The sequence below is a fragment of the Chaetodon auriga genome, chromosome 12, assembly GCF_051107435.1.
Source record: "Chaetodon auriga isolate fChaAug3 chromosome 12, fChaAug3.hap1, whole genome shotgun sequence".
NCBI classification, from domain to species: domain Eukaryota; kingdom Metazoa; phylum Chordata; class Actinopteri; order Chaetodontiformes; family Chaetodontidae; genus Chaetodon; species Chaetodon auriga.
In genome coordinates, this window is record NC_135085.1 from 13,667,427 (window position 1) to 13,680,091 (window position 12,665).

The 12,665-nt window shown below is 42.7% G+C and overlaps 1 protein-coding gene across 3 annotated transcripts in view; it reads right to left on the reverse strand.

The window, feature by feature from the left end:
- Nucleotides 1-3,444: 3,444 nt before the first annotated feature.
- Nucleotides 3,445-12,665, reverse strand: part of fgf12a (fibroblast growth factor 12a) — a 29,380-nt gene continuing 20,159 nt past the window's right edge. For all 3 annotated transcript variants that reach the window (XM_076744256.1, XM_076744254.1, XM_076744255.1), the window contains 2 exons: nucleotides 7,748-7,946; nucleotides 3,445-6,469 (listed from right to left, as the gene is read on the reverse strand). In XM_076744256.1, the coding sequence (XP_076600371.1) occupies nucleotides 6,354-6,469; nucleotides 7,748-7,946 (315 nt within the window). In that variant the 3' untranslated portion in view covers nucleotides 3,445-6,353. The remainder of the gene's footprint in view (nucleotides 6,470-7,747; nucleotides 7,947-12,665) is intronic.

Here is a 12,665-nt window from a genome sequence, read left to right on the forward strand (position 1 = left end):
GCCAAGAGAACATGTACGATTTGACATCAGATACTGGCAACGCAGAAAATATAATTTATGACACTTAACAGCATTTGACATAATCCTGGCAGAGGGATTTTTGTATTGCAGAGATGTTGTAAAATATACCAGCTGCGACCTTTAAAATGCAATGAAAGCCAGCCACATTTTAACACAGGTGGTTTGAGACAAAAGAGGAGAGAATGACATTATGTGGTACCACGGGATGAGAATTTTGGAAAATACACGGGATGGTGTTTAAGCGGTCAAAACTAATTTAGTATAGTTTTAAAACCACCACCTGTTTTGTCTGTTCAATGAGCAATTTAAGAGATTAAAGTATCAAACGGATTTATATCAGTCGCACAGAGTGTTCACAGTATTCACAGGCACCATGCTGGCATAATCAAATTTCACAGCTCCTTTATCTCAGCGAGATGTCAGATATCTTGTATACAAACCTGATGTTCTGAGCAGAGGGTGGCACGACGGGAAGCTCATGGAGCGTCCAGAACGGACAGAGTTCATCGTCTGAGGCCTGGAAAGTGTGGCTGTGCTCAGGAAATATCACAGCAATCGTAGATTCTCATGTTTCTTTGTGGAAGTGGAACTTTTTGGCCAGATGATGAAACAAGAAGAAAGATTATTAATTCATAGGTTTTGATAGCAAATTTAAAAAAAAAAGTCTTAGTTTAGTCTTATTAGTTTTTAGCCACACTAGCAGCTAGTTGAAGGTAGTATGTGTGTAAGTTGGTCCACTGCTTCGATGTAGACTGAAATATCTCTGCAACTATTGAATGCATTAAGATGACATTACAGACATTTGTGATCCAGGTTGACATTGAGGTTTGGAGTGAAATCTTTTGACACCTGTTGGATGGATTACCATGAAATTTGGTACAGAAATTCATGTCCAAGTTTGGTGATCCCCGAGTCTTTAGCACTATCATCATGTCAGCTACCAGCAACACTAATGAAATTGTCATCATCCTCAGCTGCAAATGATCAAATGTTAACATGCTAATAGGCTAAACTAAGTAAGTTTTTTTGTAAAGGTTAGAAAATGCTTCAAACAAAAACAACACATTTTCCTTTGGTTACCCACTGAGTCTGCTGTGAGGCTTTGGGCAGTGGCCAGTTTGCAGGCTAAAATGATTGCTGGCTTCATGATTGTCTTGTTCTGTCTTTGAAATCAAGGTTATTTTGATTTAGGCATACAGTATATCCTTTGCAAAATTTGCATTGTCAAGCTTAACCTCACAAAGAGTATTTGGAGGTTGCTAGAGCTCAGTTTTGATAAAGGTTGTTTTAAAGTGAGATAAATGAAACACTAAATCATTTGTCATTTTTGCTTTGGAGCTGCAATGTTTTTGTCCTGGTCTGTAGGCTATAACAAATAATATTTGTGTTGCGCAGTGCAAAGCATTTAATGCATTTTCTGCCAACTTCCAGTCATATATCACACAATGAAACAGAGGAACATCATTTCAGTACAGAAAATCACTGAAAAACTTAAACTTTTTGAAAGTTATTATTGTGGTATATTCACTCTGCTATCACGGCGCTTCTATTTAGATGCCAACATTTTTTATTGACATGTCAATACATTTGAATAATGCATGAGTAAAGTTCTACTTTACAGCAATGATATGTTATTATGAACATTTATCTTCACTCCAGGGAAGATTTCAATAGAGCCATCGGGTCCAAGGTGCCTCCTCCACACAGGAGGAAAGGAGGGGGCGGTGGAGGAGGACAGGCGGATGTGAGAGGAGCAGCAGAGGCCACAGCCACAGCTGTAGCTGAGAGGAGAGGTGAAGGGAGGAGAGTGGAGCAGCCTTCAAGCTGTTTGCAGCCCCTGCCCTCCCTATGTGTATCTAAACAGATGACCCCATTTAGACTCCCATCTCCCATGGGAGTGTGAATAGCTGGCCTTGACTTGCTTCTGTATCTTAGTGAATGTTAACTACAGAGGTGGAGCCAGTGAACCGGACGGTGTATCGATTGGGGTGAAACGTGAGTTTTTGCTCAGTGTTTCTGGGGTTAAACTCATTTGAGCAGCAATAAGATTTGTCATGTGTGTCATATTGTGATACATTCTGTATGAGGACCCCAAAGTATGAACCCCCCTGAGTTTGGGGACCCCCTTATTGTTCCTTGAGCACTTTGAGCAACTTGAAATGTTTGGTTGTTAATGACTCGCTTTATTACTCACTTTATTACTTTTGGGATCGCTCAGTTTATTCTGATTCAATTTTCACTTACCCTGAGAAATCATCATAACAGCTAGCAGCTGGATGGATAACAGCTGGATGGATAGGCTCAACATTTTGCAGTGACATGCATGTTTTCCAGAAGATGAACCATCTAGTCTGCCTGATCACTGAACCTTTATCTGACCGAGGATTGTACAAGTTAGCATCAATGGCCGTCACCGTGGATCTGAAGTATCAGTAGCCTAGCTATGCTATGTACTGATAAATCCATGGTGCTGTCCGTGGTGCTGAAGTAGCAGACGGATTTGTGCCTTTTGTTCTCGTTCCCATCACTTCTGTCTTGGATCTATAATATTCCCTCAACTATATACTCTAAATACCATAACTCTACACCCTATTGTACGGTTATGGTGATGCTTTAACCCCAGGGGGCAGAGAGCTGCTCCTGCTGGGCCACCCCCGCATTAAAAAAGTGACAAATCCCTCACTGGCTTTAGGGGAAATGTTACAACTATAAGATGGCATGAAATTTGGTTCAGACATTACATCATACATAAATGTGCATGTGCAGAGAGAGAGAGTGAGAGAGAGAGTGACTCAAAGTGAAATGCAGGAAGAGCATCCCCCCCCCTTTAATTTGCCTTTAACTTTCTTTCTGTCTCTACATTCTCCTTTTCCCTCTTTCACCCTCTTCTTCCTCTATCTTATCAGGAGCACCTATGAATGTGTCCCCCAGGCTGCAGAGCTGCACACCTCCCAGCTGTTTACTGTAACTCCCCCCCAACTCTGCTGTTCTCTGTGCTGCAGCCATCAGCGAGAGAGAGAAGACAAGCCACGTCCTGAAAGTCAGGGGATCCTTCATCATCCTCCTCCTCCTCCTCTTCCTCCTCCTCATTCTCCTTGCAGACGGCACGGAAGGTCTGTTTCCATGACAACAGGAGAATTAAGGGCGAAGGAGCGCCATCCCAAAATGACACATCGGATTTAGGGGCTAGTGAGAAGATAAATCACCCCCGGTGAATTGATAGAGGAAACGGATTGGATTTTCCTGAATGTGAGGCGCGTTGAAAGCCACTTTGATGGATTTAGTTTGTCTGCTCATCCTGCTGCTTCTCTTGTTGTCGCAGAGTGGCTTTAATGAAAAGAAAAAAAAAAAAAAAAAAACACGCTACAGACACAACAGCTGTCAGTCATGATCAGCAGCACATTGAGTCAATCACTGCGTTGGTGAAAGTTTTTGATAACATAGTCTTTATTCTTAAACAATCACTAACTTCATTCGGATTTTTATTATCAATGCATTTTTTTTTTTTTTTATTTCATCTCACAATTCATAATGCATATATGAGCGTGTTCCAATGCAGTGAAATCATCTGCAAACATAAAAATAAGAAATTATACTTAATATCACATACAACCATCGCCTTTGCTCACCCTTTCATACATCAATAACCCCCCCTGAAAAGTGCTCTCCTTTACTGCTTGCTCACATTAGCTTTTTTAACCCCCTTTCTCAAATCCTCTCATTCTGCTGTCAACAGTTGACATCGAGTACATCCAATTTCATGCATTGCTTTAAGTCCACATGTATCTCATTTGCACCAATATAAACCTCTATAAAAAGATACCTATATATGCTGGTCTTGCCTGCTGACTTTCAGTGTCACGTATAATATACTGTATGTGTCAGTGTTATGCTGTAGGTGCTGTGGAAGTTTAACTAATCTACCGTTAGCTCTTGCAGGTTACTTGCACCAGCTACGGGCCCCGGGACCCAGCTGGAAGACCCTCCTAGATGATATATAGATAATATATCACTGCAGCTGTGCAACTGAATGTGTGCTATTTACTGTACATACCACCAACTTAGCATTTGATTTCCAACCAGATTTAGGAGAGATGTGTAAACTCTCACCAGACTTCTGATCAAAACATTGCATAAAAAGTTTTGGATTGATTTTCCACCTAATCCGAAAACAATCTTCTTTGAGCTCTCACCTCAAAATCAAACCAAGCTTACATCAACCCTTGCACTCATGCGATGTTCATGCTTTTGTCTCAACTCCTGTAATTCCCTTTTCCCACTTTCCTAACCTGGCTAGGCTTAGCTTTACTTGACCTTTAATGATAAAAACACTACTGACCCCCTTGAACCCCACACCAGTGGCCAGGCTTTGTGCAACGGCTGCTGGACAATGAGCGGCCAGCGTTTATGTCTGGCCCCATTCACGGAACAAGTGTAGGACTTCCTGAGTTAGACAAACTAATTGGGCATTAGGAATGAGCTATGTGGCGTAAGGGGCGTACCAGTCAATTCACCTTGTTTATACAGCCCTGTCAGCATGTTGATTTATCAAAGAGAAGCTTTCCCCCACACAATGCAGCAAATGGCTCATTTCATGGGTCACAAAACCAGGAGGGGGGATAGAGACAATATGGATTACCATGTCAGAGAAACGAAAACACTGAGATACTCTCACCGCGATGGTAAGACACCCTCCCCGAACCTGGCTAAATCCAGATGAACTGGTTCCTCAATGAGACCTTCTGCTGCCATTGTGATTGGAAAATCTTGAATGATTGGGACCTTACACTGAAATTATCGACCAGTCAGGTCAGTGGATTATTAAACAGTCAGGCACCCTGTCCACCCTGTCCACCAGTGTTGAGAAATCTCTAACGCTTTCGCAATAAAAGTAACAGAAATAGTAGAACGTCTTGGAAACCAGTCAACACATATCGTCACTGCCAGACCAGCCAAAACAACTTCCATTTTCACTCTTAAAAAAAAAAAAAAAACCCCAGCAAAAGTCGTTTACCAAGGATTATTTCACGATTTGTCTGTATACTTCAAAAGCCTGAATACTGTTATGTAGTTATAGTTTGAGAGTTGTTGTTGTTATAGCCTAGCTAACAGCAGAGAAAGGGGTCTGTGTTTCTTGAGGTGCAAATGTGAAGTGACCGTTTTTCGGCCATGGCTCATAGTGCTGATGCTGGTCATTATCCTCCTCTCAGCTTTTGGAGAGAATACTACTCTTTGCCATTTTTGACAAGTGTGGACATCACTTCACTTAAAACCTAATAATCCTTGTAAATGTTAAGAGTATATTGAAGCTATATCAAAACGGTTTTCCTTGAATTCACCTACTTACACAACTTTCTTTGTCAGACTTCTCCGCTGACAAACACACTGTGTTGTCAGCTTGTTATTACTATTGTTTAGAGACATACTAGACTGCTCTCTATTATATTGCTTGTATCAGTCCCGTCCTGTCATAGCAGAACAACATTGGGGAGTTCACGTGAGAGTATTTGAAACAGCCCCATCTGTCCTATTAGTCACATTAGTTACACTTACAGTACACACCTGAGTAAATTACATCCCACCCTAAGCAGTCCGTTTCCATTGGAGTCCAACACAGAGAACTACCAAATACATTCAGTCTTACCCTCACACCGGAGCAGATAGTGTGACAGTGCATTCAAGATCAAACTCTGAGAAAAAAATAAAAGAGTAATAATAAAAAAAAAACTTTCTTTAGGCTCAGAAACCAAAAAAAAAAAGCCAGAATAACCATGATCGTAACTGGGATGATAAGATCAACAGATTATGATGACGTTATAGTTTTACTGACAACAATAACACAATAAAGCATGATGAGAGTGCAATAGCATTTAGAAAACAAAAAATCCATGTATGAAAATTGGACATGTATTAAAGCTTGTTTTTCACAGCATAAATTGGAAATGATAGATATTTGTGTTTGTGTGAAGAGAGACCACCATTCCTTTGTTTATTTATCACAGCTTTTTCTCTTTTTTTGCATAAAATGTTGGTCAAGTCCTGATTGAAAATGTTTTTTTCATATATATATATGTACTTAGATATATATATACATATATATATCCTCTGGTTTCATATTAATTCATCTAAAAGGTTTTCACAGGCAAGAGTTCAGTTTTGCTTTTGTTGTCTTGTTGTACAGTAATAGCTCCTCTTCGTCACAACGCCCTCTTTTTGTTTTAATCAGAGGGGATGGTGGTGCGTAACTTGGGGGGTGGTGACTTTTCCTTGGGCCCCTCCCCCTGAGTCAGGATGAGGCCACTCCCCCCTGCCGGAAGCCCCTCCCCCTGCTGCTATGTGGAGTCCTGATTGACAGCTTTCCCTCCATTCATGGTGGGAGTCCCTGAGCTCTTCCTGGAGCGGTGCTTGTCCTCTATCTCATGCAGTGACGGCTCCCTGTACATACAAACTGCACAGCGGAGATGCAAAGAGAGGCAAAGGAGACGGAAGGAGAGAAGAGGAGAGGACAAAGGGAGGAGGAGCTCAGAAAGGGGACAATGGAGAGCAGATTGAAGAGATGGATGTGAAGACAGAGACAAGGTTAGGTGTGAGGCTGGAGGGACAATTATACCAGGCTGGAAGGGATAAGACAGGGAATTAGGGCCGTGTCAGCACTTTTTCTTTAACTCGCGTGGCTTGAAAAGTTTTCATGATAATATCTGACACTGCTCTCGATAGAACCATGAAATTCAGAAATAAACCTGCCCCCACAACAGCTTAAGAAATGCATAAAAATGAATTCATCTTGACAGTAGAACAAAAACAGTAGACTGTAAAAAATATTTCCACATTTTGGTAAACATTAATTTGACTTTTCCGCTCAGAGTTAGATGAGAAGATTGATTCCACTCTCATATGTCTACAATAAATATGAAGCTAAGGCTAGCAGCCAGTTAGCTTAGCTTAGCATGAAGGCTGGAAACAGAAGGAAGCTTGCCAAGTTCTTCAAGAGATTTTGAGGTGCAAGTGGGTGGATTGTTTCCAGAGCCAGGCTATTTGTCCCTCACTGTTTCCCATCCTTATGCTAATGCTAAGAGCTGCTTGTAACTTCATACTTAGCATGCAGGCACTGAGAGCGGTATTTTCATCTAACTCTCAGCAAGAAAGAGAATAAGCATATTCAGCTCCTATTAAACATGCACGGTATAATTTCTATACATATTAAACACATGAATTTAAAAGACTATACCAGAGGGTTTTTTTTTTTAGCCTATTAACTGCAGATGTACATACTTTAAATACTGCCAACCCTTTCTAAACTGTACCATCAATTGTTTATTCTTTCCTATCCTCAGAGCAACCACTAATTTCAATAATGGAACTTTCAGAGACATTAAGACTTGCTTCAGACAGATGATCCATCACAGTAAGTGCATAGTACTGTCGTCGAAAGATAATTTGTTTAGAAACCTCCTTGTAGCTGAGGGATGTTGTAATATCTGAATGTGAAACTTGATTGTTTTCTGGGTCTGGTTTGATGAACAATGAGGCTTTACATTCATTAAATCTGAAGTATCTCGTGCTTGGAATGCACATCATTTTTAAAACTGCTGCAACAACCACAAAATGTTCATTGTGCTGGAATTAAGATTGTAACTTAATTACTGGCATAGTACACCTGATTTATAGTAAATGGGAAGCGCATGCATAACCACAAAAAGCACCAAACCAAACATTTTTGTCATACCTTCGATAGGCCTGGGCACAAAGTGTGACGAGGGCTTAGTCTTCTTGACCCGGTTGCCCTTCATGACTTGTCCCTCCTTGGTGAGGCCGAGGAACCAGGCCCGGCCCGACTCCTGCTGCCGGTACACAGTGGACGAGTAGATCACATAGTAGTTCTCAAAAACGGACTCCTTGAACTTGCACTCCGGCGTGAACATCTCCTGCAAAAAAGAGGGATGTAGACAGAGTATGTACATGCGGGCTGGCACATAAAGGAATGCATACACAACATGTGAATCAATGCATGCAAACACACCAAATCAATTTTTGCATCCACATGGATATAAAAGACACACGCAGCAACAAAACAGACGGACGGTTTTAATGGAGAATCATCTGAGAGGAAAAAAAGAAGGCTGTGTCTGTTCCACTCTGCCAATATTGGCTCTCGTCACTATCATGTGTATATTGCCAAGGTCAGTAAACATACTGTATTCACACACACGCATGCACACGCACACACAGATCCTGGGAATCCAAGTAATGAGGACGATAGCCTTACTGTATTGAATAATAGTGAACAATTGAAGATTTTTATCTCTCTGCTTCATTACCAAAGAGGCAAGTCAAGGAGAAAGTCAAGGGGACACACAGGAGGTGGAGAGGAATGACAGGATAGAATGGAAAGAAGATACTGGATCCACCGTCGGGACTGAGTGCGGTGCCACATTATCGCCAAGGGACCAAACAATGCTCTCGACAGTCTTACCCAGAACAAAAATTTGGGTAATTTGTTCATTCTATTAAAGATAATGGTGGCACTGACCTTTAAACAGCAGGCTGGGAAATGTGAGTCTTTCCTATTCGAAAAATCAAATCTATACTTAAAACAGATGAGCTGATTAACATGCGCTGACAAGCTGGATGCCAAACCTCATCACCCTTACCCCTCATCTCTGCTCTCGTCCTCGTCTGAATGCTTCCTGACCGCGAGAGGCTAAATTAAAAACTAACGCCAGTCAGTTTGAAGGGTGGGGAAGTCGTGTGTGTCAAAAATAGATGCGGGTGATGTGGAACAGCTGGCTTGGTGGATGTTGTGCCGTCTCAGTCAGTAGACAGGCTTTGTAGTGTATGCGTGTGCGTGTGTGTGTGTGTGTGTGTGTGTGTGTGTGCGAGTGTGTGTTTGGGTGTCAGTGCTGTATTTCATTCATTAATATCTCCTGCAGGCTTCTGTGCCCTTTTAAGGTTGTCCATTTGACTGACAGCCCAATTCTGCTTCCTGCTGGAGGTGACTGTTTACGTGTTTGTGTGTGTGTGTGTGTGTGTGTGTGTGTGTGTGTGTGTGTGTAAAAGAGAGAGAAGGGGGGAGAGAGCCTTTAAAAGAATGAAAAATAATAATGGAGAGGCTGAGAAAAAATATGTTAAAGGGTTGGGTCACCCCAATTACAAAAAAATGTATCAGTTACTTGTCGTATTACAGCTTTGATTTTATTTACTGTGGTTTTTAGATATAAGTGTCTGAGTTTTCTGCTTCCACTCTAATATAATGGGGGTGAAAGAACAATACTGCTCAAAGTAATGAGAAGGGAAAGATGCACTTATTGCTGTAGATACTTTCCAGCTTCTAATTTCTTTTGAGGAAATAGCACCTATGGAAATTCACTGTGAGGCCTGTGGATTATGCAAAGTAAGGGTGACACTGACCTTTGAATTTTGTCAGCTTGCAATGCTTTGAGCAGCACAAACGAAATTCCATTCATCTTCCGTCGTGTTAGCTCGGAGGCAGAAATCTCAGAGAGGGATATCTGACTGTAAACCTGGGCAAGTTCAAGCACATCTATCTACATGGTTAGATACCGCTAGAGGTAAGTGAGGAGACGTTTGTTGTTGTAATTCAGGTGAAATGACCCTTAAAATCTGTTTGTGGGACCACACTGTGCAGTAAACAAAACACCGCCATATTACCACCTTATGCACAACAGCTTATCAAGTCATGTCTCCGGCCACCTGATAAACCTATTCATCCAATACTGACTTTCTTTTTGGCTCTCTTTTCGCTCTCCATCCACTCCTGAGAAAATGATCTGGCTATTTGGCTGCTAAATGCTCCACTATGCTCACTAGCTAGTTGCTAAATTTGTCTGTCTGCTGATTGGTCCTCGGCAGCAAACAGTTGGGTTTTCACTGAAAACAGCTGCCTGCTGTGACTGGAAACAGGGTTGACGAGTGATGTGAGAGTAAATCAAAGAGAATCACAAGAGATTCTAAAAGCAAGTGATTCGATCCATTCTTCATGTAAAAATATTGATTAGTGCAGCTTTAAACTCCCAATCCCAATCGAAATCAATGCTGTTTGAGTACGTGTATCTGTGCTGGCATGGCGCGCCACAGTTCAGCAATATAAGCAGCGTTTGTGACCGCCCATTTTAAGACACAGCGGTACATAGCAGGCTGTGTAAAGGACTCGGGCAAGGTGAGGTCACATGGTCGGCGGTGTGAAAACGTCTTGCTGGGCAGCAGGAGGGAGGACAAGCTCTGCGGAGAGCCGGTGACTGAGTTTATCTGGGCCTGCCGACACACTGTCAAACAGCAGACATTTCTCTCTCTGTCGGGGCGCTCGGGGTCACGTCGCGCCTGTCTGGCTGCTCCTGCGTCTGCGTGTGAACATATGTGTTTGAGTGGGCGGGGGGCAGACAGTGATACATTACACACCAGCAGGCTTTGCTCCTTCTTCATCTGTTTGGTGCCCGAATCAGGCCGAGCACACACACACACACGTTCACACCCACACGGACACGTAAGTGCACTCTACTATCCTACCCTTCACATTCAGCCACTTTGCTTTGCTGACACACTGTCGAATCCCCTCCAAATTTGTCCACAAGGACAACACTCTGTTATTGTCTATGGAAAGGCTTGGAGCAGTATAGAAAGCACCCTGACTGTGGCTTGGGAATGATAGGGGTGGAATGTAAGTGACTTTGAAGTCTTTGACAGAGTACCTTGTTTGTGGACGACTGAGTGGAAATATGAGGTGAAGAGACGGGGTCGGAGTCTCTCGTGATTAATGAGATCTCCTTAATGGACACGCGTGAGCCATTGAATCACGCGGGGAAGGGTAAGCACAGAAATAGACATTGCCGAACAGACACTTGAGCACATAAACTCAATGCAACACACATGCTGTCATACATTAAAATGCTCGCCAACAGGTTCGCTTCCTCTGCCAGGAATACATAATCAGCCAAAGTTGTTAGCACGGCAAAACAAGGGAAATTTTTTTAAAAAAGAAAGGACAGGCCACATTTCAGGGCTGTGCTTAGTGATGGTAAACTGATACAAGGACACCTATTTATATTCTGTGGTGATCTGAAGGAGAAATGCAAAGGGCTTGTTAGTGAAACTGGGCACGTGAGACTGCTCACTCTCCGCCATTAGGGGTCTCAGCAGGGAGCTGAAGATAAATAAACACAGAAGTCCACCTGAGACCCGGTGAGCAAACACCATGAAACTGGGGACAGAATATAAATGTTTCAGCAGCGTCAGCACACGAGAATTTACTCTGATTTTAGCGAAGGTTGTCAGCTGAATTTACAACAACTTCTACTATTTTCAAACGGACAGATGTGATTCTGCAGGCACACAATGCAATGACTCAATGAGCTGGTCCCCCCTTTGTTAGCGTCTTCTGCTCTACACGCAACACACAGATGTGCTTACTGCACAGGACAGAAAGGCAAATTCAAATCAACCAATGTACGTTTATTGGAGCGTGGGGCATATGACAACCTCATGCTGTTCCATTGATAAATAGCTGTTGTGTTAATGCCCAGAAAAAACACAGCAATGCACCAACAACAGCTGGAGAACAAGAATTATGTTAACATGGATGTAAATGATGCAGCAACAGGAAGGAAATGCAGGAAGAAAGATGCATGGCATGCAACAGAGGTGATACTGCAGGAAAGCCCTTTGCTAATGCTGCTCTGCCCTGAGATTTATGTTCGTGTCAGCCATCATCTTGTGATAACATGTCATCTGTTTCTCTGGGTTTATCGATATCTTAACAATGTCACAGACGACAAACGACAACCCCAAAAATCGCAGATCATACCAAGCACCCACACAGATATGAGTGAGCTGCGATGAGTGATTGTGTACAGGGAGCTTGTGGAAGGTGTGTGTGTGAGTCAGGGGGGTGGGGGGTGGGGGATGTAAAATGAAACACAAAGTAAGGGAGCAAGATGTAATGGATATGAAACTGGGTTGCCAACAGAACTGGGTTGAACGCATCCTGAATCCAAATCAGATACTGGCTCCATCTGACGAGGGAGGCAGCTCTCCGGCTCTGCATTAAGGAGCCCTGCTGCTGCTACCGCCGTCCTTTGACTTTCGGATAAAGATGTGGAGGATATGGCAGGTGGGGGGTTGGTGGTGGTGGTGGTGGTGGTGGTGGGGGGACCTCCATTTAAATATAGGCCTGAGCCACTGGTGTATCTGAGAGATTTGGCCTCGGTGAGAATCCCAGGCCTGCCATGGAACTCCCGGGGAGCTCATTATTATTCTGGGAGAGATTCAGGTCGGGGATTGTCTAGACATTACTTAAACTGAAAAACTCTCTTTCTCACTCGTTCTATGTCTCTCCTCCCCCTCCCTGTTTATCTTTTTCTCTGTCTCACTCTGAAAGTCAATCACTTTTAAACAAGCTTCTGTTCTGTCCTTCCTTCGCTTCCTCCGGAGAGGACATCGATGGTTAATGGCCAAAATCGAATCACAAACACATACTAATGGCTCTGACTATACTGGAGAAAAACCCTTATTAGCCGAACACTAGTTTTCTCTCCGTATTTGTCATTCTACTAATTTCCTGGTCCTCTTTACTCTCCTCTTTTTACCTCCAGAGCATGTTTAATGTTTAATGTGCATGTCTGCTAGTGTTT